Source organism: Melampsora larici-populina, assembly GCF_000204055.1.
Source record: "Melampsora larici-populina 98AG31 unplaced genomic scaffold MELLAscaffold_25, whole genome shotgun sequence".
NCBI classification, from domain to species: domain Eukaryota; kingdom Fungi; phylum Basidiomycota; class Pucciniomycetes; order Pucciniales; family Melampsoraceae; genus Melampsora; species Melampsora laricis-populina.
In genome coordinates this window covers 545,575-570,852 of record NW_006768789.1, presented here as the reverse complement: position 1 = coordinate 570,852, position 25,278 = coordinate 545,575, and the positions used below count along the sequence as shown (strand labels likewise).

Here is a 25,278-nt window from a genome sequence, read left to right as displayed (position 1 = left end):
GAGTCCGTCTTTGACCTAGTAATCCGTGAGTTTTGACTTGAACTTTGATGATAGTGGGTTTGCTATAATGCTCATGAGATCTTGCAGCCTAGGTGAAATTTTTGTTTTTTTTGTATTTCTTCTATCAATGATAAGTCACTAGCCACTTCTTTGCGTTCTATTTCTGCAATGTGAATCTCATCTTCAATTCCCAAAATATCCACATCAAACCAATGCTTGGCGTCCTCAAGCTGTATGTCTTCATTCTCAAAATAAGTCTCCATGCTTGCAACCTCAACAAAGGTTTCCTCATTGATGTTCTCTGGTCTGAGGAGTTGGCCAAATGTGAGCTTCTCTTCTTGCGTGGGGGCTAAATTGGGCCTTCTGGACAGAGCATCAGATTTTGCATTCATGTGGCCTGGCCAAAACTTGATGGTGAAATCAAAGCATCCTACAGTTTTGGCCCAGTGTGCCTGTTGTCAAGTCAGTTGTTTTGTGGTCATGAAGGACTCTAGGTTTTGATGGTCCATGTACACAAAAACCTTGAGCCTGTTGGGGTTGCCTTCAAGGTAATGTCTCCATTCTTTGAATGAAGCAACAATGGCAAGAAGTTCTTTGTTGAAAATCTCATGATTCCTCTCCGCTTGGACCAAAGATTGTGAAAAAAAGGCCCCCGGGTGTATCTGGTCATTGTTTTCACATTTTTGAGATAAGACTGCTCCTAATGCAAAATCAGAGCAATCACATTCAAGTAGGAATGGCCTATAAGGATCAGCAATTTTCAGGACAGGGGCTGTGCTGAATGATTTCTTCAGGTCGTTGAATGCTTCTCTACACTTTGATTCCCAAATGAAAGGTGTCTTGTTCTTTGTCAGGTCGTGCAGGGAACGTTTTGTAGCAGAAAAGTGACCAATAAACCGTTGGTAGAAATTAGAAAATCTGATGAATTGTTGTAATTCCGTGACATTCCTGGGTTCTGGCCAATCAAACACTGCTTTGACTTTTGTTGGGTCAATTTTGACCTGATTTTGTGATATGATAAGGCCTAAATATTCAACTTCCTTCTTTGAAAACTCACATTTTTTGGGTTCCAGCCAAAGTTGATGTTTGTCGAAAATGTCCAGCACACTGTTGACCGCAGCTTCATGTTTTTTGCCTTTCTTGGTGTAAATCATGGTATCATCTAAGAAAACTGCTACGTCTTTCCCGATATTTCCCACAAGGTTATCCTGCATGAAATATTGGAAATATCTGACCGCTCCCGTTGGGCCAAATGGCATAGTCAACAGTGTGAATTGTCCTGCACGGCATACAAAAGCCAACTTATCTTCATCGCCTTCAGCAACGCGCAGGTTACTGTAAGCATTATGTAGATCTAGCTTAGTGAACTTGTTGGCGTCTGACAGGCTGTCCACTAGGTCCATTGTCAAGGGCAGTGGGTACTTGTTCTTGACCGTTAGCGCATTGAGCTTGCAGTAGTCAAAGCACGGTCGTAGATTACTGTCTTTTTTTCCAGTGAACAGTACTGGTGCAGCCCATGGTGATGTCGTACGGCAAATGGTACCATTGGTAAGTCCTGTGTTTATCAGTTCATCTAGTGCTTTGTTCTCTGCGGGTGACAATGGTATGACATAGCTAGCCTGAGATTGAGCTCCAGGGATCAATTTGACCTTAAAGTTGTAACATCGTCTAGGAGGGAGTCTCTGAGCTTGAGATTTAACAAACAGGTGGAGGTGTCGGTGGTACTGCGAGGGTACGAGGTGTTTGACAGATTTCGGGGCTTCATTCTTCTTCACTTCGGCAGCCAGTCTTGCGGATGTTGACCAAGAAGTCTTCGCCGCGTGGATCTCTACATCTGGGCAAATTGGGAGAGAATCCTGCTGGCCAGCTTGCTCAAGTTTAGGTATTGGAAGGGAAGAAGTATCACACTCACATTGCGGGGGTGCTAGCGCATCGTCCCTGATACACACCGCCTTATCAAGATCCCTAGCGTCCCTCACGGGCTCCATATGTCCAGGTGAGAGGTGTTCTGGGATCAACAAAACTGCTGTGGCAGTTGCAAGGTGAGTCATAGGTTCAATTGACATAGGATCCGCTTGTGTTTTTGTCTGGTCAAGGTCCTGGTGGTTCAATTTTTTTAGGAGAGAAAGAGGCTTGACAGCTGAAACGGGGTGAATTTTTTGAAGGGTAAAATCATACGCACATTGTGGGGGTGCTAATGCATCATCTCTGATAGTACCTAGCCGATAAACATCTCGACAATCTTGGAATGAACATTTTTTTTTGGAATGGAGTTTTCACTTCTCTGTTTCAGATCAAAAATGTGTGTTCAAGTTAACTTCATATGAATTCATCCATCCCAAAATTTGGAATTCTTGCAGTCACCTTGATAGTTTAAGCAAAGATGTTCAACATACCTCTAAGCACTTATTTTGCACATTGGCTCTCCTGATGCATTTTTGACATGCTCACAAACTGCCCAAACATCCAGGATCATCGTGAGCAGAAAAAAGTTCAATGAAAGCACCAATCTTATATAATGAAGCGTTGTTGAAATCTTCGGCGGTTCACAGGTTACAGTGTCATATCAAGGATCAAATGACTTTTGAGCAGATCTTGGCACATACACCACAGGGCGACTTTGAACTGGGACCATGTGAAATATAAGTTGGGTATGACCACACCGAGTGGTTGTGTAGACCAGGTGAAAGCAGTGTGAGTGTGGCTACATGGCCCTCACCCAATGCTTGTCACCTGCTCTACACGTTGAGGAAAAGACCACATTGGCATGGCATAGTTTACCAGCCAATCAGTGGGTGAGCTGGTTGGTCCGAGTGCGACCTGCCAGCGAGTTGCTCAGCATGTGATTTAGCTTGCGTGCCGGTGATACAAGCTGATTTGCCTGGTGAGCACCTCGCTGGCATGTGAGCTAACCAGCCAGGTGCTCAGCAGGCGATTGAATTTAGATCAGGTGCTCAGCACGTGATTCAGGCCGCATTGTAGTGAGTAAAAGCTCTCACTGAGCTGACCTCTATTTTTGTGTTTCATTATCAGGCCCAACTTCACACTTAATAATTCTCATAATCAATTACATTTCTTTTCTTTTGCAAATATCAAAAGAAAATTCAAAAAAAACCAATACACCACTTTTCTTATATACAAATTGTTTTGATAGAACTGTTTATTCACATCTCCCTCACTCCAAGACTTCATCTCTAGACCATGAAGACTATACTCACATAACAATGCATAAATGATTAAAAGAAATTCACAAATCAATATCAGTACAAATCAAATCAAAGAAGATAGAGAGAAGTTGATTATCTAAGACATCATTACATATTTTGGATCTAAGTGTCTCAATCAAATTAAATTATTACATAACAACCTTCAAAAAAAATGAGTTGATTGAAACTGTCTGATTGTTAAGTATACAAGACCTATAATCCTTCATGATCGGGTGAAGATCCTAAAATATCGATCAATAGTTCAAACAAACAACGTAACAAGTGCATCAGCATCAAACTCAGAAGATGACATAAAACAACAAGACAATGACTTACTAGACATGAAATCAAGATAAGCAAGCTAGGGATGATCAGAGGTAAATAAGAGAAGTGTTGTGGTGAAGATAATTGCCATTGAAAATCGAGGTGACTAAACCAATACCCATTATAAAGAATCTTACTTGATTCATTGGTAAGAAAGCCATCTCTTAACAATCCAACTTTTCCATCTAATGTTGAAGCTTTCAAGTCCATATGAGCCTTACGCGTAAGATCGTCCCGCTGGCGCTTCATAACATCCTTGTGATTTCACTCCAATAAATTGGTTCTTGACTATATTGATTCGATCAAAGTGGGAGTTGTGAGTTTGGTTTCCAGACTTCAGTGAGAAGTTCGGGATCGTGTGTATGTAACAGGTTTGTTCACAGATGTGACATATCAGAAACCGTGTACGGTCAAGAATCAGCTCGATCTTGTTTCAAATCCAAGAAATCTAAACATCGTTTTCAACAACGCGACTGAGAAAAAGAACAAGCCAAGCGCACAGCAACAGCCGCCACCGTCATAGCTGCTGGTAAGTCCACTGAACGTTCTGGAAGTACAGCTACCAGTACATTTAGATCAAGATAACCCGCTCCTTACAAATTGATGAAACTCTCTCTGGCCTTGGTATTTGACTCGCTTCACCTAATCGATTTACCAGTATGCTGAGCTTTATCAATTGTCTAGTGGGTTGCATGTCTGTGGTAAGTTTCCAACTTTCTATCCTTTTCACTTGTCATTTTCACCCAAATTCAATACTAATGTGCGTTCTTTTGTTCATGTTTTTCTTTCATCAATTTATCGATCGCTTTGTTCTCATCTTCAAACACTCCACGTAAGTGTAAGTTTCCCCCCCTAAATTTCCTTTTCACCGTTGATTGTCATGCTTATTTGTATTGATAGTAAGCTCATATTCTGTTTTGTGCTACAGCGATGTTCAGGTAATGACGTCGTGACTATTCCAACAGTAAGTCCACTGAACGTTCTGGAAGTACAGCTACCAGTACATTTAGATCAAGATAACCCGCTCCTTACAAATTGATGAAACTCTCTCTGGCCTTGGTATTTGACTCGCTTCACCTAATCGATTTACCAGTATGCTGAGCTTTATCAATTGTCTAGTGGGTTGCATGTCTGTGGTAAGTTTCCAACTTTCTATCCTTTTCACTTGTCATTTTCACCCAAATTCAATACTAATGTGCGTTCTTTTGTTCATGTTTTTCATCAATTTATCGATCGCTTTGTTCTCATCTTCAAACACTCCACGTAAGTGTAAGTTTCCCCCCCTAAATTTCCTTTTCACCGTTGATTGTCATGCTTATTTGTATTGATAGTAAGCTCATATTCTGTTTTGTGCTTCCTAATGATCTAGTTTAATATGAACATTCAATACTAAAGGGGGTTTTTGTTCATGTTTTTGTATCAATTTATCAATCATGTGGTTCTCATCTCCAAACACTTCATGTAATCGTAAGTTTATCCCGTTTTAAATTCTGTTTCGCCTTTGATATGAGTGCTTGTTTGTATTGATGATAAGCTAATGTTCAATTTTGTGCTACTTAATGATTGGTGCTATTGCTTACCCCCCATCAAGGTAACCACTTTCAGACAACTCACACCTTCAAGACCGATTAAATACTACTCTCTACTGCACGTGAATCATGTTCTTTCTGCAAAGGATAAACACGGTAAATGATTTTTGCAGGCCGGTACAATGATGATGAAGGTGTAGGTAGCATAGATAGCCTTAGCATACCTTGACATCTGCCTCCCTTCAAAACCATCATCATTGTGCCAGCCAAAATTATCAATAATCATCTTGTCAGCATACTGTATGTATTTAGATACTATAGACAAATCACCCAGGACCTCCATTAGTCTTTTTTCAATTTTCGCAATGTTTCCATTTATTTTTTCTATTACAAGCATACTGTATGCACGTAATCATGAACAGTTGATTTCTTTTGTGAGTAACCCTGTACAAATGGCCTGGTTATTGAGCCATGATGAGGCTGAAAGAGTACTGTGGTCACAAGCCATTCAGGCTGACATTTTTTGGTGTTGTGAGCCATCTCACCTGGCTATGAGGTATGATCGCTCACCCCATGAACGGGTGAGCCATCACACTTTAGCTACTCACACTGGTTGTCACATGTAACTCAGAATGGGTATTACACTGTGGACAGCTTGTGATTTGGTGGCAGAGACCTTTTTCAAGTGAATCTCACGTGCCAGGTGCCCCGTGGTGTATAAATCCAAGTTGATCTATCGAGATGACAAACTGATTCGAATATAACCTCATCATTTGGAATTCACACATTTCCGGATTTGAAAATCTAGCATGAACTGAAATCTGATAGCTCAAGATAGCTCAAATAAAGAGACTCAAAAATCATGCTCGCAATGATCTTATCTGCCCGAGAAACTCATAATTGTCAAGTATTTTGCAAAGATCACAGATGAGGAAGTTCAATCTTGATTTTGATAAGTCAACCAATGCTGAACATGAATTCGCTCATCCCTAAATCTGGCATCAAGCGTCATAGCTCACACAAAGATGCTCAAAAAGTATTGTCGTAATCACGTGTTATATTCAAGAAACCCTAATTTTTGAAGTGTCATACACAGCTCTTGAAAAAGTGGATCCATAAGTCAAACTCATGATCTAATTCATGGGTCCATTGAGTTTATAATCCAATTCCTGAGAGTGGAGCAAAGAAATAAATCAGTATTCGTTCAGGAAAAAGTTACTCTCAAAATTCTTCATATGTGATATAAAAAAATATACGGACCATAATTTCATCACAGGTCATTTCATCCATGACATGACATTGAACCCCACGAGATTTAAAATCTTCAACCAATGCTGGATTGATCTCTTTTCCTTCTCGTTTGAGATATCGATCCCTAGTAAAAACGATGTGTTTAAAATTTGGTACTTCCTTCAAAGCATCCTTACCAGCATCTTTTAAAGCCTTTTCCCAATAATCTTCACTAAAGTGTAAGTCTGTCACAAGTGTTCTAACATGTTTTAACATTGGAACTTCTAACCAATAAATCGATCCCACAAAGCAGTCAGCACCATCTTCAGTTCTCAGCACTCTTAATTTCGGAAAATCCAACTTGGTAACATCAGTATAAAGCTGTTCACAAAAACAGACGGTGAATAGACCTTCTAATGTATCTTTGATAGGTTCAAAGACTTCACCTAATCCTTCAGGATCTTCAGTAGAAGAAAAAAGTTCAATAATTTTCAGAGAATCTTTTGAAGTTTTCATAATATGAGAAAGTCCTTTTGTTTCGGATTCATACGTAAATGAAAATAATCGTAAATTCGATAAAGCTGGAGGTTCTAACTCTAAATTATCCAAGGAATCATAATGAAATGTTAAATTTTCTAGTTTGGGTATTGATGATAATAATTTTGATATTGAACTTAAATCATAAGTTCCAGATTTTGAATGTTTGTAATTGAATGAGATTCTTAATGATCTCAAATCTTTCATAGTCTTGATAGCTTCAATGAAATCTGATGAAACTCCCATTGAACGGACAAAGGTGATATCCAAAGTCTTTAGGTCGCTACCAAATAAACTGATTAATCTTGACACTTGTCCCATCGAAACTGGAATTGATTCTTCTGTAGGCCAAAAAACAAAAACAAGGAATCTAGTCAACCCTTCAACATACTCACACAAAAGGTCAAGTGTGAACCCGAGCCACCGTCTTTTTTTGTCAACTTACCAGCATCTTCCTCTTTTTCTCCCCCCTCATCTTTGTCGTCATCTTTGGTTGATTCTTCTGAATACCAAAGTTTTTTGATGCACAGTCCTCCAACGGGAAGAGAACCACGAGCTCCCAATAAAGTATCATTCCAATCATCTAAAAATACTTTTGCATCTCTTGAATCATCTATATGAATCTTGTTGAAATAAAATGGTACAACAGCTTTAGACCATGTCTTCGAAACCAATCGTAATCCGAGTAATTCCTTGTAAAACAAAGGCGTCAAATCAGGGTCGACGAGTGAGCTATTGCAACCATAATTTCGGTCAAATTGTTTTACAAAGTATTGCAAAATTTGATTGATGATATTCAATGGTAATCTTTTCAAGTCGTCCATCGTATCTTCTGTTTCGTTTTTCTTCCCGTATGTTTAAAAACCAATGGATTCGGTTTCTTCTTGCGAATTTGTAGAAGTTTTTGATATGGATACTTCTTCGCAGATTGTTGTCCAGGTCTTTTGTATTGTCTTTTGACCTATCATAGTATCAGTTACCACTTCATACTAGGTTTACTGCGTACAAGGTTTTTACAGCTTTTCTGCCAGGTCGATGCTGAGTCCTGACAGACCCTGACGGTATGAGTAACATAGACTTAAACCCATCCTCCCGCCCCTCACGAGTCGTCGAGCATGGGGGAGGAGCTTGGTGAGTTGAAGACATGTAGACTGGATGACAAGAACACCCATCAAATAAGACCCTGTGTCCAATGGGTCTCTTCCATAAATTGCTCGGCGCTGTCCTGAGTTTTCACAAAGTTGATCAAAATGCTTTTGTAAATTAGCTGTCTCGTGTTGAAAAGGGTGCGAATCCAAATGGTTAGATTTTGGATTGGGCTCCGCTTTCAGACCTTGCTCCTCACCCATGTCAAAATGGTTCATGGTAGAGGTGTGGGTAACAAAACACCAACATTGCATAATGGCCTGATTCAAGGTCAAAAAGGTTGTATTGATTGATGTTCATTCTTGGTTCTCAACTTCAAAGCTAATCTGATTCTAACAATTGTTGGGTAACAATCACTTCGAGGATGATATGCACTGAATAAGGGAAAGGACGTGGAAAGCAGTGAACACTGCGAGCATTCAAATATAACTTCCCTTCACAGTTTGAGAGAGGAGCCAATGGAATCTATCATGGGTTGTACGGAAATGCTCCGGTTAGCTTGCGGTGCAAACAATTCCTACGCATGCATGATGGAGTTCTCAGTCCAACCTATCTTTCTGAGAAGTAAAGTGATAGTTTACACTTTGGAACACTTTGTGCAAGTGTGATGAAGATATTCATAACAAAGTAGGATCGACAAATGTCCACACAATTCCGATATTTGACCTTTGGAGACATCCATATTGTGAATTAAGCTGTGGGGAGATACGTCAGATTAGCAATCAAGTTAAAGATTGTTTTTTTGGCAGTGACGAGTCAGTGGCCACGCTTTACTCGTCTCTTGTTCAGTACAGGCAAATCGAGGAATACCTTACATCATTGGTTCTTGCATCTGATCATCCAGGGTCCAAATGCATGCAATATGGACTCTTATCCATTGGATAGATAGGGCATTCTAGATTGTTTCGGCTACAATCTTGGGAAAGGATCTACAAAACCTTCAAACAACGCTTCACAAAAAAATCGGGTACGGTGACCATAACTGAAGATGATAAAGTGCAAGAATCCCACGTTCAACGAGATAGGCTAATGACTTAATTTGCTTCCTCCTTCTCTCCTCGTTGACTGGTATGAGTATTTATCATATCACCTTGGTAAGTGGGTTTGATATATGAAGAAGAGTGAATATTGTACACTCGAACGAAAACTCAAACCATCTTTACATCTTTGAAACGCTTGGAGTGAGAAAGAACAGTAAGAAAATAATGAATCTACATGAAGGAAAGATCGCAAATGAAATTCGAATTGCATTCCTAATCCTAATTCACATCATCACCATTCATCCCAATCGTTCTCTTCTTTCTCATTTGAAGCACTCCAAGGATCTTCAAGTTCTTCTTCGACCCAAACTTCATCAATAGGCGTCTCACTCCAACCAGGAGGTGTATTATCAACTATATCTGCACTGTCGTCGTGCCTGATTTGTTTCTCGTCATGAGCGCTAGATTCTGAATCAAGCTCGGGTGCGCGACCTTGGCCAGCTTGAGATAACATTCCGTCCATCACACCAACGCCTACACCAGTGGTGAGTGGATCTGGCCCTGTAGCTGTTGTTCCACTTGTAGCTCCTCCTGATTGAAGTTCATCGGAACTACCACCAAAGAACATGGGAGGCATCAATCCTCCTCCGCGTGATCGGGTGAAATAGTCAAAGTCACTGAATAGATGAAGAAAAATCAACACCAAATCAATATGTGGGAGATATGGTACGCCAGTTAAACAAATAGAGACCTCGTACATTGAAACTGCTGTGGCCAACATAACAGCCCGTTGATCTAATGTCAAACCTGTTGAATGAACCTCCCGACTAGGCACTTGTGCAAGGTGAGATTCAGCTACAGGTGCAGCTTGGGCAGTTATTGAATCCTTAGGGGTTTTAGCAATTTGATCTAATTGTTTCAATTCCTCTTCAACTGCTTCAAATCGTATCACATATTGACCTGTATCGGTGAAAATCTCACGTCCAAATCCAGCAAAGTTTCGACTCACACTTCCCATCAATTTCCCATCAGCATCCTGAGCGAAAAATTCCCATGAAAGTAACCCAGCATCAATCTTTGCAAATTGTTCAAATGCTGTCTCTTCCCCTATCTTATCAGAACTTGTTGTAAAGAGACCATATTTACGTCGCCAGATATGAAACTCTTGTTGAGCTTCACCAATTACCTTTTGTCGATGAGGACACTCGATCGAGATACGAGAATTGATGAAACTAAATGGACGTCTAATCCTCAGTAGCTCCGTTCCATCGACCGCCAAAATGCTAGCTTGAAAGGCACGATGTGTTCCCGCTATTTGACGTAAGAGAGTTCCAGTGAATCCAGAGTTCTCTTCAGCTAGAAACCCGACCGTTTCGCCCGCGGGATTCAAGATTCGATATCGATTTGCTTGCTCGAAACCAACGAACAGATTAAGCATTTCAAGCTGTCGTACAACTACTAGCGCAGGCTGTGCTAGTAGGCTCGCGGCTGGATGTGAGGATTGAATGAAGCCGGAGGGATTGGATGGTACGTCAACCCAGTCGGAACGAGATACCGAGCCAGTGGATGGAAGTGCATCGTAATCTGTCCAAGGAAATGAGGGATTAGGTGCGTTGATATCAGGTGCTTTGAGGGCTGTTGGTGTCGTTGGAAAAGGCTGCGTCGGATGGTTACGCTTCGGAGAGCGACTGGAGCGAAGACCTATCGCCATCGATTGGCAAAATGTCAATATGATTAGGCGTCATCGAAGGAAAATGATAATTGAACTCTTCATTACCAACGGGCCGAACTGGCAGTGGTGAGTAACAACGGCATGGCGGTGACAGGAAGGCTCGTAGATTGATTGGTGTTTTCGACCCAGAGGGATTAGTACGAAGAGTATTCCAAATGAGAGGAAGCGATCGCTGAGAACAGTTCATGTTGAGGTGGTCATGCGTCGATCGAGGCGAGCTGACGAAGTTCAACTCTATAAATCAATCCGGGTAGCTCAAATCGGATCGGGTTCAAGACAGCTGTCGTCCGGTCTATGTGTAGGTCCAGTGACCCGGAGGCAGCTGGCAAATCGCCGGATTCTCATTCACCCATTCTCTTTCTTTTAAAAAGTACTTTTACTGGCCAAACTCATTGAGGAAAAAGCGTGTTCTAAAATATGTAGTACCTGCGATGAACAGGTTCTCTAAAATGTTGAAAGGCATCAGTGCTGGCTTGTGAATAGCTTTAAGATGTTATCAAAGTTCCTCTGTTCACAGCTTAAATACAAATGTAACTTGATTATTTTGATGTCATTGAAACTGAATGATATATAAACCCTGCGACCCAGTGTAATAGTCAACAGGAGACATCATCATTACATGACTGCAAGCTGCGAGGAGCAAAGGAAAGCAATAAAAATACATAGGTTTCCGGCAGGCGTTGGACGAACAACCTCCCTCGACTCTCTGATGACCAGTGTATATACTGCACAATACAGCCAAATTTTAGGTGAATGCTGATGGCGGAAAGGGCAGATATTGATTTGAGCACACTTTTTCCATTCGAAAAAACTATCCTGACATGCTATATATTGAGAAAATTTTCAAACAAAAAAACCAAGCTAGTTTGATGATCATGATGAGTTGAGACCTGAAAAATATGCTTCGAGAAGATGTTTACTGAGGTTAAAGCCCAGTAAGCTAACGACATAGAGTGTTAAGAATAAGACAATAGGGAACAGTAGCAATTCAGACCTAATCAGAAAAGGAAGTGCATTATAGCCGAGGTAGGTGATGTAGACGTATTGCGTAGCCTGCGGTACGATGGAGTCAGCAAATGCAACAAAAACCAGATACATCGTTCTGAAATGGACAAGAAACTGTATGCTCACCGCCACCAAGTACAATGAATTTCCCACCCATAGACACACCCAATTATTCCTCGTCACTACGGGTGCCAAAATAAGTTGAGCGAGATATAAATTGAGGAAAAGGGGGAAGAAGGAATTGGTGTGGACATCAAATGAATACTGCCTGTTAAAGTCAGCAAACAAATGAAAATCAGCTAGAGTGTCGTGTAATCAAGGAAATGCCCAGTTTGCAAGCTTGCAAGCTTACCATTCTACGTGTTGATCTGTGGCATGTGTATGTGAGGAATGTGTAAGAAACTTATTGGATGCTGCCCTGCGAATTCAAGCATATAGAAAAAGTATGAGTTGTTCATAGTAGCTTGAGAATTGAGCACAACTCAAATGTAAGTCTGGCCAGAATTACTGACCACAAAAGGGTGCTAATGATCAATCCACTGGCGATGAAGTCCCTGAAAACCATCTTGAGTGCCAGACCAGCCCATGCGATAGGACTGAAAGAGTGGAGATATAGACTTGTCCAAAGTACAGCCGCCGAAGAGAGAAAGCCGATCATCATGATCAAGATTGCTGGGTCATCTCGTGCCCAAGTGTTTTTGGTTTGTTTGTGATAATATACATTCCGATACCTATGAGACAAAGCAGTAGCATTGAGGTTTCAAATATGATTTCAATTAACCTTATCTCATTTCTATCACAATAGATCTTTTTCTTCTTTCTTCATTTCCTGATCAGACCCACGATTAAGCTGAAGACGATTGTAACAGACGTGGAATTGAACGCACACTCTCCGAGGAGCCACACAAAGATAAGTCATCTGCCACGCTGCCAATTCGAAATCCATGGTTGGCCATCGACTAGGCCTCACTAGCTTTCCAAGCATCTTCCTCATCTTTTCAAAACCTCCTTTCGATCGACCTGAGCTAAGCGCAGCTGATGACGTAGCATGTCCGTGATGAGCGTAGGAACCACCCGCAGCCGGCGAATTAGATCGAGGAAGAGGTATAGCTGGATTTGAATGTGATACTGAGGTTGGTAAGAGGCCCATCTGGTTTGTTGTGAGTAAAGGTAGGTCGATGAAGATTTGAATTGGGGTGCATGAACGACTAAATACGAACGACTTGCAACTTCAAGTTGCAATCCATGAAGAAGCTCCGAGTCCCTCCCGGGTATCTCATCCGGTCGACGCACCGACCCTCTGTCTCAGGGTATCCGTGTGTCAAGCAGGCCCCGTGCGTTTCTGAGATCTTCGATATCAAGCTGCCTTTGGAGAGATGGACTTGTATGCGTTGGACTTGAAGCAAGCTTGAACCTCTCAGTCACATACGGCTTGTCTATCAAGACGATAGCGCCCTCCTCCATACATTCAAATTCCCAATGTCGACTCAGGAAAACGCTCCCCGGTTCAAGAAGGTACAGACGACGCGCTCTCAAAGTGGACGTGATGATGGAGCGCGTACTTGATCATCAGATTGACCTATGTATCATTCTCCCTCATTATCATCATGGAGCCAGGCCACAATTCACGAGATTTTCAAACAGACTTGGACAGCTGATCGATTGTCCTCCTTGGAAGCTACTTCTGAACCCCCTCCAAAAATCAACGATGCTGCTCTTCATCTGAGTGTTGAATACCTCAGACTCTTCACAATCGAATTAATTCATCGAGCAAACGAAGCGGCAGGAGGATCAGAAGACAAGGGAAACTCTAAAGACAAAGATGAAACGGATTCAGAGTACTTGATCGAGGTGAGTTTGCAACTGGGACATGCTTTTGACACTCCGTCAGTTTCACTCATTCATCTCTTCGTCATGAATGGATAGGTGAGACATCTACAGAAAGTTGCGCCGGGCGTATTGCTGGACTTCTAAAAAACTGGTAGCGGTTTGTGTGGCCAATTGGCGGTCAAGATGTTGTAAAAATAGCTCTTCTCAATAAAACAGCCAGCTTTACCAGCGCGGTCACTCGTATCTCGTATTGAGTGGTTCAAGACATCTCAAATGGTTATGGTCAGGTGAGAGAAACATATACAATTTTGGAAGGGTATGCATGGTGGATTATTTGCAAAGTCGTCAATCCGGCACCTCATCTAATTCTTGATCTGGTGCTGGTCCGCCTTCGCGAGCCTCAGCAACTAAGGCGTCATCGTCATCAACATCACCGAGGTTAGGTTCCATGTACTCATCCTGGTCAAATCCATTCATCATATGATCACCATGTTCGTGATGTGAATCCCCGTTCACTTGAGTTCCATTTGTGACTTGTCGGTTGGTTGAGAGATGAGCACGCACAATCGAGAGGATTTCATCGACTTCTGCTTCTGAAAATCTGAAATCGCATTCTTCAACAATCTAGCTCGAAATTTCAGAGTGATGCCATCATCAGTATTGTATTCAGTTTGTATGAACAAGCATAAGCAGGCTACCAAGTAAAATTCAACGGCTATCGACGGCCCAACATCACATATCTGAAGGCGCTCGGCCTTGGTCAAACCGTTTGGTCTTCCACCGATCTGAGAAAACGGCTTGAGAGCATTGAGTAGATCTGCGATTAATTTTTCGGATTGTCTTGACTGAGGAACATAAGAAGACTCGAAATGTTGAACGAAGGGATAAATCAGCTCTTGAACATTTTCAGGGCTGTGGTGAAGTCGATCCGCGTGACTGAAGGTCTGAGCTGAGTTCACATCCTCGACATCAGCTTCGAAATCAGCACGCGCTTGTTCCTGGGAAGCTTGCAAGGCTCGAATCAATTCCAAAGTTTCGAAAGCTGAAAGATGAGCGAGGCGAGGGTTGATGACCTAGTGGTGCTTAAGGTCAAGGAAGCCATTGGATCAGTGGGTCGACATCGATTGAGGGACGGCGATAACTTCGTTCAGGAATGCTTTACCTCCATTGGTCTTGAAAAGAAGTTGGAGCGAACCTCTTCAACTCTACCCCGTTGCGCGGGAAGGCTAAATTTTAAAAAATCACATGATTCGTTACATATCCAAAGTACATACGTTTCGGTGCCCCTCAGCGTGATGCATGCAGCGCACACGGCGCGTCCGCATCGCGAGCTTCTTTCATGTACAACCCTTGGCTTTAAAATCAAAAAAATGATCGAAAGCATTGTGGAATCTGGATTGCGTTGTTCAGGTATTCCCCAAAGGCCAATACATTTTGGGTAGAGTCTGGTGCTATGCAATCGTGAAAGTTGGCCATAGGTTCTTGTTCAAGTGGTTCCCACTGAACGCCAAGGGGGCCGCCTACACATACAAGCGCACGCCGAATAAACGGGCATGCCATGTCCCTAGTCCGCTCGGTACCAATGCCAGTGCCACACTTCACAGCATCGAGCCACTGATCAACGCGTCTCCAGACAAAGGTCGACATTTGTGATGGCGAACGACGAGGGTGAGTACCAATTCCATGAAATAGATTCGCCAGAACTAGTAGATTGACTCGGAATTCTTCCACGTGGTGTGTTCCCCAAATCAAAGAGACAGTGCTAGAATTCGACGATGACTTCCTGAACCCTGGGCCAGTGAGAGCTTTCAGCCGTACACCGTCACACATTTCGCAATCTAATTTTTTTCAGGCAAGCCAAGCACGCGAGGTGGCTCAAGACGGTGATATCGATGGTGACGCTGCTGAAGCAATGAGGGCGACCGGTGATGACTTTGAGCTGGAGGAAGATTTCGGCTTCTACCAAGATGATTCGCGTGTATCACCAGACTTCGAGAGACCATCAGACAATGCTTCTTCTCGGACTGCATACCTGCGATCAATAGCTACCCAACAGGTCTTGCCAGCTCATGTTATCCAACCAAACGATCAAGGCGCAGACGACGCGATCGAAGGAGATCCCCTACATACCAAGAAACAAAAACTTGCCTCCGAAGATGAAGATGAACTAGAATTAGAACTTGAAGACGAGTTTGATTATTTGCAAGCAACGGATGCTGTATCAAATCACGAAATTACCACATCGACAAAATCCAATTCAGCTGCTGTCGCGCCTGATGAGGATCAGCTTAATGACTTGGAGATGGAGGATGAGTTCAAAGAAATATTACATTCGAATCCACCCGAGCACCCTCAAGTGGCTGTTCCTTTAGAAGCACATACCGCAACGAATCAAATCTTCTCAAGCGGCGCAAATTCTGTTTCCGACCCAGCGACGCGTGATTCTGGCCCCTCCGATCCAGACTTGGGTGTGTCTCAGATCCCAAGCGGCCCCATCCTTCAAGAGGAGTCTTCAGCCACGAGCGAACAGCCCAATATCTCAATGTTATCAGCTGAACACACTGTGGCGTCAAGCTCAGGCACGACACTGAATCCTGATATATCAACCCGGTGGGCATCCCTTGCACCTGTCACAGCTGTCACATTCGATGGTCGTCAGGTTTGTATAGCAAGACGCAGAAAGCCTGCACGTATACTGGTAAATTTGTTTTAACATCATGATTTTTGTCTTGCATGGTTCAGCCACTCATTTAGCCCCCTTTACACTTTGGAGTAGCAATCAAATGCTGAAAGTGACAAAATGCGAGCGCTTCAGAAGCAAAGTTTGGAATTACTGGACGAACCTGTCCACCGGATGTTGGATAAAATTCGGATGGAAAAGCGAAACAGGCCAATCACAGAGTCAGTTGATACCTTCCACCTTCCCTGATGGCTCCACAAGAGTGATTTTTGTTGAATATTGGTGGTCTCTTTCAGGCCTACAGCTCATCGTGGTGGAGCCCGGTCTGCGCATCAAATGACGCTGTGGACGGATAGGTATAGACCGACAAAGTTTATCGATTTGATAGGAGATGAGGTAGGTTTGTATTCTTATCTTACTTCAGTTCCACAATAGCTGAGATCTTTGTACTTTGTCGTCTATGAAGCGAGTGTTCCGTAGCGCAATGTCTTGGCTCAAAGAATGGGATCAATGCGTTTTCAAACATGAACGCAGCGCAGCTTCTAGACGAAAGGTTGCCAAGAAGCGTTCAGCTCAGGCCGCTTTTGCTGCTTCTGCCAAAGGTCCAGCGACCAATTTTACTCCCGATCCTTTGGGTCGACCGCAAGAGAAAGTCTTGTTGTTGTGCGGAGCACCAGGATTGGGTAAGACTACGATGGCACATGTCCTTGCGCAACAGGCTGGTTACGATATTGTCGAGATCAATGCAAGTGATGATAGGACGACCAAGGTAGTTACCGAACGAATCAAAAGCGCTTTAGAAACTCGGACTCTGGATTCTGGTGCGCGCCAAGGAGGAGGAATGACTTTCAAAGATAACCGTCCGACATGCGTGATTATTGACGAGATTGACGGTGCGGCCGGGGGTAGCGATGGTGGCTTTGTTAAGGCGCTTGTGAAACTGATCACTGATGGTAGCACTGTGAAGACATTCAAGGGTACGTCTTACTTTCAAAATACTGATCATTGATCGAGAAAGACCCACAAACTGAATGGAGGACTTTTGTATCCATTAGCGAGAGGCAAAAAGGCTGAAATTAAACCTCTCGTACGACCCATCATCTGCATCTGCAATGATTTATATGCCCAAACTCTGAGACCACTGCGCTCCATCGCCCGCATCATCCGATTCGCAACACCCACTCCGATGACCATCATCAAAAGACTACAGACAATATGCGACATGGAAAAATTGAAGGCTGATCTTCGAAATCTCACATTCCTAGTGAAAATCGCTTCTGGCGATTTGAGAAGTTGTCTGAACACTTTACAAGCAGTACAGAGCCAGTCTAGTGTTGCTAGTGAATCAGCTATCAGAAGCGCTGCGATAGTGGGGATGAAGGATGTTGGTACTTCTGTTCGAAGCATCTTATCCAAGCTGTTCAAGTTGCCAAAGAAGGCCAAGGAAGGAGAATCAGGTTTGGATTCATCCTCTGTATACTGATCTCGCATCTTGATCAAGAGAAGCCAGGAGTTTTCCAACTTATATTTGATCGTTCTTTCTGTTGATTTGCAACTGGTCAGGTCATCAGCTCTCGGAATTGGTGCAGGACATAGAAACATGCGGAGAACACAATAGGATCATACAAGGATGTTTCGAATATTATCTGTCAGCCAAAAGGCCTACAGATTTGTGGGCGACTTATGAATCAGTTCATGAGTGGCTCAACTTCTCCGATCGACTTGAGCTTAAAATCAAATCCGAACAAAGCTACAGCATGACGTTCTATTTTCCATTCGTAATTGCAGCTTGGCGCGAATTGATGGGCAAGATTTCGAATACAGCTCCCGAATATCCGAGAATCGACTACGAGATGTCTCTGAAGACGGCTGCACATCAAGAATTCTTAGCGTCCTTCAGACAAGCGATGCCGCCATTGATGAGAGTATCTTTCATGACAGAAGTCGTGATCAGCGAACTGATACCACATTTGATGCGGATCATCTCACCCGACTTGAGACCGGTCAATTCGCAACTGATTAGGCGCGAAGAGCGCGATGTGATGATGCGAGTAGTCAATATTATGCTCGACTTGGGTCTGAAGTTGATACACGACAAAGGGGAAGATGGACAGTTGTCATTTGTCTTAGACCCGTACGCATTATACTTTACTCCGTGGATCTCTTAGATGGCGCCGCCAGTGATACCGATGATTATATTATTTCCAGTCCCATTGACCTCTTTACTCAATACGAGGGAAAACGTCCTCAAGATATTCCGGCTCCCCGATATGGAGTCCGTCAGATGATTGCTAGAGAGGTAAGATTGTGTGTTTTTTGTGTGATTCACGTGCGTAATCAGTACCAGAAATCAATCTGTTTGATGCCTCCCATCTACTAGATGGATCTAGTCTTGATCAAACGTAACCAAGGCAACATCGCAACTGCCGACAAAGCAACGAGCGACATATACGGAGCTTATAAAAAGTTCAGTCATTCATATCTTCTTCGTCCAGATTAAAGTTGAACTAATTGTTTTGTTTACTTCCACAGGAAAGCTATCGCTCCAGCTGAGAAGGCAGAAGAGGTAAGGGCACATGTGCCACACTGGTTTTCAGGAATATTACAAAAAATTGACACTGTGTTTGGTCTTTGATTACAGAAAGTTGCAGTAGACTTTTTCGGCCGTTTGCTAGCCGATTCAACAAGCGCAGTCCTGGACAGTAAGCACTTGATCTCACATCTGTTCGAGCGTCTGATTTGTATCGCATCAGTGCTGACCTCTTGTGTGACATCTTCTTAGGTCAAGGTGATCCGATCCGTAAAAAAGCGACAGTCCTTTATAGATACCATGAAGTGAGTTATTCTACACATTCGATCCAAGTCCCAATCAATCACGAGCGTTTGTGACAAGCATTGTTAAATTTGCTTTGTACACCAGGGATTCTCGAATGCTGTCAAGCGACCTCTCAAGTTCAGAGAGTTCTTGATGAGATGAAGTCTATTGCAGTCTACGAGCATCACCCTTCTCGCCGCTTTCCCGATGCTATGGTAGGTTTGAAGGTAGCCTGGACACCACTGGCCCTTGCGCCCGGGGCTGGAGACAAGTAGCTTGGTATGTCAGGCTTTTGCAGTCATTCTGGACGTCCGGCAAGGATGGACTTCGCCAGTAGATGATGGAGGAAAGCCTCTAGAAGACGCAGCCAAACGGTTCAGGTAATATGGGGCTAGTGACTCTACAACTTTTACCTGATAAGCTATCATGATACACTTGAAGTCAGTCAAGCGTTACTTTGTTGTCATTAACTATTTGCCCTGGCGCGATGCATGTACTTGGAACTCTGTCTGAGGGAGACAACATCTTCAATTCAATCAATAATTTTGATACATTCAAAGAAGTTGACTCACATCGGTGTTCTTATCGAAAAATAAAGGCGTTTTGCCAGTAAGGACCATTGGAACTGAAAAGTAAGGGGTCTTTGGCTGTCCTAACTTTCCAAACAGACATAAACTGTATTGGAGGTAGTTGCCATACGAGGACAGTGTCACCTTTAATGTATATGTCTAAATCCTTGTGAGAGACCTCAATTGATTAAAAAGATCTCCAAGGATTTTGAAGTCAAAATTGATCTTAAGCTAGGTTCAAAACCCTCCAACGCGCGGTAAACAAGAGTTGTGATCTGATTTGGGCGGTATGATGAAGTGAATACAACAGCGAGCTGTACTGGACGATGTAAGTTGGTAAGTTGCGGATTGTGGTGAGTTAGTGAGTTGTCAGATTACAGTGATGGGATGAGTGTTGATGGAATTTGTGAGGAGCATACATTGGGCTCATCACAGTCATCATTAGTTCTTGGCAAGCCTATATACAGGAATCAAAATTCGAGTTGATGGTCACTGATACGAAGTTGGAATCAAGTATATTCGTAATCACGAAAAATGAAAGGTATCTTCTTAAAGCAACCTACAAAATCATTCATTCATCCAAGCAACCAACTGTAGGGTGATGGATGATTCACTTGATGAAAACATTTCTCACAAACAGATTTGTTTCCAAAGAATCTCAAAAGATTCTTATTCCAAAAAAACATCAATAACATCGCTTTACAATGCAAAAAAAACCATACACGACGTACTCTATCTAAAATATAAACATAAGAGGTGGAAAGGGGGATGGGACAAGTAGGTCATAACAAAAAAAAGTTGAGTACATCGTGCTGCATACACACACATTTGAAATCCTCATTGAGAACTATATGATAAAAACTATGATAGAAGCGAAAAAAACATGATATCAAAAATAAATTGAGGGTCCTTTTTGTTTCTTCCTTTTGCAAAAGAAAAAGTAACAAGAAATCGATAAAAGAAAACCAACGTCGTTTTTTTACGCCCACTATATCACAAGACAAAATCAAAACCATTGTCAGTCAATTCAATCTAGTAAGAAGGATATCAATCAAAATTACTCACAGCTTTAAATCTCTCCCAAGCTGTTCCGGTCACTGCTTCTTCCTCTGCATCACGTGACTCATCACGTGCATCTGTCACAAAGTCCTGGAAATCGCATACCGAATCAGCGAAATGCATCAGGCAAGGACTGATCAAAAAAACCTACCATCTCATGGACTCCAAAAGGAGAAGCACGAATCTTTGCAAACTTCTGATAGTAGTATCGGCTTCCGCCGTATAAGATAAAAGCAAGTGCGATCGGAAGATATCTATATTTTTTATACCACAAAAATGATCAAAGGAGTTGTCAATCTACCAGATAAAACGAGATCACATCTGCGTAAACAAGACTAACCCAGTGATGAAATCCGCTGTGCTCCAATGGTCGTGAAGCTAAAGAGTCGCGTAAGTTTGCTGGTGAGACTAAGCTCGAACAAGAGGAAAGGATGCTTACAAAGACAGTGTAAGAGTTGAAGAGCAAGATCAAACAACACATCACCAAAGCATATATAGCACCAGCCGTCCTCTTCACACAAAATCAAGTCAAGATATCAGTTTGCGTTTGCGGTGACGTTTTGAGAGACGATTTGTAGCACCCAGATAACCAAGAGAATATACTGACAAATGTGGATTTGTATGGAAACAGGTCTCGATCAATACCCTGGGCTTTAACTCCGGCATCGAATCTTAAATAGGTAATCAAGATTCCGACCCATGTCAACAAACCGGTGACACTAGTCATGGCTGGTGTTTAGCAACAATTGATTTAGTTTAGCATCTTGTTTGATGATCAGGAGACAGGCCAGGAGAAAAGTGAGCTAACTTGACAACCACCCAAACACTTCTCCAGCGCTACCCACTCCAACCGACATGAATGAAAGGAATCCGACGACAAATGAGACCAATAGCGAGACCCATGGTAATCCCCACGAAGTAGTTTTAGCAAACACCCTAGGAGCGTTTCCAGCAAGAGCGAGACCGTAAAGTGCACGTGAAGAGGAGTACATGTCACTCGAGGCGGCCGACCAGGCAGAAGAAAGCAATGCGGCATTGATAACCCTACGAAATTCGTCCGATCAGAAACTCTTCTCCCATATACTCGTCATCTAAAAACTCACGATGGTAAAGCTTTGATGCCGGAATTTTGGATCGCAATCACAAAGGGTGAAGAGGCGGCATCATGTGAATCGAGGTTGAGACGTGGATCGTTAGAAGCGACCAAGAGTCCGATGACAAAGGTACCAAGGATGTAGAACATGCAGATTCGGACAGCAACTCCCCTAATGGCTGATGGAAGCGATTTCTTAGGGTTCTTCGCCTCACCCGCTGTGATAGCAGTGATCTCAGTACCAATGTATGAGAATGCAGCCTGGATAAGAACAGCCCTGGTGATTCACAGGAGAAAGAGTATGCATCAGGTCAAGCGAGCTACAACATCAGACGAGAAAAGATATGCTCACCAGAAACCAAGGAAACGACCCAAAGAGCCTTCAATCTGGAGGTATTGTACAAATGGACCCGGGTTCCTCCAATAACGGAATCCAATGGCGTCGTGGTCGGGCCCACCTCCAGCGTCTATTGCAGCGGCGTTTTGTCAGTCCGACGTTGAGGTAGCGAGACATGTGATGTATTAAAAAAGCGCGCAGCTCACCCAAGACGATTCCCAGAATGATCAAGCCCACCTACGATGATGTGAAATGAAGTGAAATCAGGTTAGTTTGATAAGTCGAGTACCTTGAGCTGAGAGGATTGCACGTTGATGCTTACAATTGTGACCACTTTGATGGATGCAAACCTGTGACATGACAAGTAGAATTAGTCGAAATTCCTATCGATTTGTCAAGGTCAGGTGTGTTAGAACCAGGCACTGAACTTACCAGAATTCAAATTCGGCATAAAACCTTTTCAATGATCGACAATTAACGGTTTTTGATTAGTGAGATGTATATGTAACAACCCCATAAGAGAGACTGACTTGGCTCCACCCATGTTGATAGCTGTGACAATCAATAAGAAGATCGTGATCCACACCGCATTGTTAACTTCCTTGGTCCAATAATTTACTAGTACAGCGGATGCTGTGATCTCTGTAGGTAGCACTGTTTTACGGAGGATTGCAGGGATAAGCAGTCAGGTAGATATGATAACATGAGGACACAACATACCAATCGCCCCTGTTCATAGAGAAACCAAAAGAGGGAGTGAGTTAAGGGATCGTCTACACATAGCAAAAACGATGAGAGGGGTTGACGAACAGTTGTACCAATAATTCCATCCCATCTGGCATAGAAGCGACGTGGTCAGATTTATTGACTCCATCTCAGATAAAATTACCAACACGACAGACTAATCAAAAACTTACAGAAAACGAAAGACTAGGATCAACAAACCTCCTAGCTAATGTGACATGACCTCCAGGGATAGGAAGATGAGCAACTGATGATCATATGAAAAGCAAACATTAGGAAATTCAAAGCACTCCGATGTTATCCTCACAAAAACACTCAACTCATTTCTCCTATTGATGCCATTACATTCCATACAACTGAAGAAAGAAATCGTCAGTTTGACGTCATTAAAAGGGATTTCGTAAGATAGACTCAACTAGTACCCATGACGGTATATCCGAGTAACAACCCGAGTGGACCACCACGCGCCAATGCATTCGCAGTACCAAGAAACAATCCAGTCCCAATAACACCGCCGATAGAGATCATCTAAACGATTTGGTCGTCCATCAATAGGAAACAAAAATCATAGATTGGAAAAAAGAAACAAAGCAAAAAGATCACTAACCTGAATATGACGTGATTTCATGGCCCGATTGAGTTCCTGATGAGGAGGAGCAACCTCCTCGATTTGATACGTCTCTGGTCCATCGAGCTTGCTCTGGGTTTGTTTCTCGTCCATGTTGATTTGAAGAAGAGTTTACAGTTGGAGAGGAAAACGATTTACTGATGGAGTACTTTTAAATCTCAAAAATTCAAGACGAAAAGCGTTCAAAAATTCTTATTTGTCTAGAGAGTAAAGGAAAAGAAAGGTTAATAAATATTTATCAACAAGTTTAGTAAAAGTTAACGATGACCGGATTGATAAGAAAAGGCTGAGATGGGATTTTTTAGAATGGCGGGTGTTGATCAAAAAAAGTGAGCCGATGAGAGTTAACTGCCAAGATTTAATGAAAAGATATTGTATGCTACAAGTGCCTGATCTGAAAAAACAAGATGTACGCGTGTGATAGTGAAAACTGCGGTCTGGTTTTAAACTCGAGAAACAAATTCAAAAAAAAAGAGTACACAGTAAATGCTGAAGATTGAGATTTGGACTATGCACGACGCAAAGAGCTTTGTAGATCAATAATGCTGAGTACCAAGATCAACTGGGTGCTAAGAAGATCAGGGTAAAATCACAAGAACAAACGGACATCCAAGGAAAACTATGTAGCTCACCTCTGGTTTTTAAAATAACTTTAGGAGTTCTTCAAGCTCTCTCGCGTTCGTGTTGACCTTGGTTACCTTTTTCGATCTTTGTTATGATGAGTGGGCTTGTGAGGCTCAGGAGTCGTGGTCTGTGGATGAGAAGATGTGGACTATGTGATCAAATAAGGCTTGAAGGTGAGAAAGATGATGAGTGTTAATTAAGATATAATAAGGAGAATAAAGATAAGCTTGGTCTCAAACTGTCTGAGAATTGAGATCACCAAGGCTTAAGAGCTGGAAACTAAAGAAGATCTTTCAAAGAGTACGCTAAGTTGTGAATTATAGGATGAAACTGAGCTTGACAAGTGGTGACTAAGAGTGAAGTATTCTTGATTAGAGGGTCAGAGATTAAGAAAGTGATCTAAGACTGAGAGTAAGGGTAAAGAGATGATGAGATGGGTCTTGTCTAATTCTTTTAGACTGAGAGCAGAATAACAATCTGAGAAGATCTATGCAGGTTCTGTGCTGATTGGAATGATTGATGGGAAGAATGATAACGAAGGAGAATAAAGAGTCTCAAGAAAGAATGCTCTTCAGGTGAGAAAGTTACCCAAGTGAGTCTCCAATGATGTTTGATGATGACGTGGTCAAGAGACGCTATCATCTCATCATCTGATTCTGATTTCATCATATCGGTACGCATTTATCAATTCAATCAACTGTGTGAGCGCGGTTTAAAGTATTCATCCTAATCCGGTATAACACCAAATCGCCAAGTGAGGCCTGAAGCCACCCACCACCATCCCTTTAGCCATCACCACCACCGCCACTGTGAATAGTACCACAAATCCCAACCAACCGAACCGCGAGCACTGCCTTTCCAAACTTTCCAAACTTTCCCGTTTGCTGTACTTGATTTGGAATGACTTTAGTCATCAACTCTTCATCAAACTGTTTTCTTATCAACGCATACAATCATGATCAACTTGTATCTTGATGCTTCTCGGCATCAAGAATCCTTCTCACAGCTGTACAAGATAAGCCATCCAATCAATCATCGATCTTTGATGATTTAGAGTTTTTGAATTTCAACTTCGATGTCAATTTCCGATTTCGATCACAACTTGCTGTGATCTCGAAATGAACTTCTAATCAGTTTGAATGAAGATGAATATCTTACATAGACTTTCCCTGTGACTTCCAATTCCCGTTGATATGAGTTCGTAAATCCT

General features: G+C 42.4%; 7 protein-coding genes across 7 annotated transcripts; 2 read left to right on the top strand and 5 right to left on the bottom strand.

Moving 5' to 3' along the window:
* Positions 1-6,192: 6,192 nt before the first annotated feature.
* Positions 6,193-7,650, bottom strand: MELLADRAFT_88213 (uncharacterized protein; the record flags this gene model as incomplete). The annotated part of the gene is made up of 3 exons (XM_007411426.1): positions 6,193-6,228; positions 6,320-7,167; positions 7,272-7,650. The coding sequence occupies 3 exons, from the start codon at positions 7,648-7,650 to the stop codon at positions 6,193-6,195; spliced, it is 1,263 nt and encodes a 420-aa protein (XP_007411488.1).
* A 1,452-nt stretch (positions 7,651-9,102) lies between these two features.
* On the bottom strand, positions 9,103-10,890 carry MELLADRAFT_116882 (uncharacterized protein; the record flags this gene model as incomplete). The annotated part of the gene is made up of 3 exons (XM_007411425.1): positions 9,103-9,629; positions 9,711-10,653; positions 10,730-10,890. The coding sequence occupies 3 exons, from the start codon at positions 10,869-10,871 to the stop codon at positions 9,245-9,247; spliced, it is 1,470 nt and encodes a 489-aa protein (XP_007411487.1).
* A 667-nt stretch (positions 10,891-11,557) lies between these two features.
* Positions 11,558-12,839, bottom strand: MELLADRAFT_36936 (uncharacterized protein; the record flags this gene model as incomplete). Its single annotated transcript, XM_007411424.1, has 4 exons — positions 11,558-11,737; positions 11,816-11,957; positions 12,169-12,420; positions 12,577-12,839. 4 exons carry the CDS (start codon positions 12,837-12,839, stop codon positions 11,558-11,560), a joined length of 837 nt encoding a protein of 278 aa, XP_007411486.1.
* Positions 12,840-13,270: 431 nt separating this feature from the next.
* MELLADRAFT_107795 (uncharacterized protein) lies at positions 13,271-13,663 on the top strand (the record flags this gene model as incomplete). The annotated part of the gene is made up of 2 exons (XM_007411542.1): positions 13,271-13,540; positions 13,616-13,663. 2 exons carry the CDS (start codon positions 13,271-13,273, stop codon positions 13,661-13,663), a joined length of 318 nt encoding a protein of 105 aa, XP_007411604.1.
* A 201-nt stretch (positions 13,664-13,864) lies between these two features.
* On the bottom strand, positions 13,865-14,820 carry MELLADRAFT_88209 (uncharacterized protein; the record flags this gene model as incomplete). The annotated part of the gene is made up of 3 exons (XM_007411423.1): positions 13,865-14,143; positions 14,218-14,592; positions 14,794-14,820. 3 exons carry the CDS (start codon positions 14,818-14,820, stop codon positions 13,865-13,867), a joined length of 681 nt encoding a protein of 226 aa, XP_007411485.1.
* A 1,715-nt stretch (positions 14,821-16,535) lies between these two features.
* Positions 16,536-18,579, top strand: MELLADRAFT_36957 (uncharacterized protein; the record flags this gene model as incomplete). The annotated part of the gene is made up of 5 exons (XM_007411543.1): positions 16,536-16,595; positions 16,666-17,152; positions 17,237-17,673; positions 17,771-18,333; positions 18,408-18,579. 5 exons carry the CDS (start codon positions 16,536-16,538, stop codon positions 18,577-18,579), a joined length of 1,719 nt encoding a protein of 572 aa, XP_007411605.1.
* Positions 18,580-20,231: 1,652 nt separating this feature from the next.
* MELLADRAFT_72195 (uncharacterized protein) lies at positions 20,232-24,618 on the bottom strand (the record flags this gene model as incomplete). The annotated part of the gene is made up of 20 exons (XM_007411422.1): positions 20,232-20,571; positions 20,649-20,732; positions 20,794-20,896; positions 20,983-21,020; positions 21,082-21,153; positions 21,250-21,371; positions 21,451-21,686; positions 21,746-22,012; positions 22,088-22,202; positions 22,279-22,309; positions 22,395-22,422; positions 22,505-22,528; positions 22,603-22,726; positions 22,793-22,801; positions 22,883-22,907; positions 22,990-23,063; positions 23,137-23,172; positions 23,233-23,344; positions 23,424-24,013; positions 24,077-24,618. The coding sequence occupies 19 exons, from the start codon at positions 23,535-23,537 to the stop codon at positions 20,563-20,565; spliced, it is 1,623 nt and encodes a 540-aa protein (XP_007411484.1).
* Between the last annotated feature and the right edge of the window lie 660 nt (positions 24,619-25,278).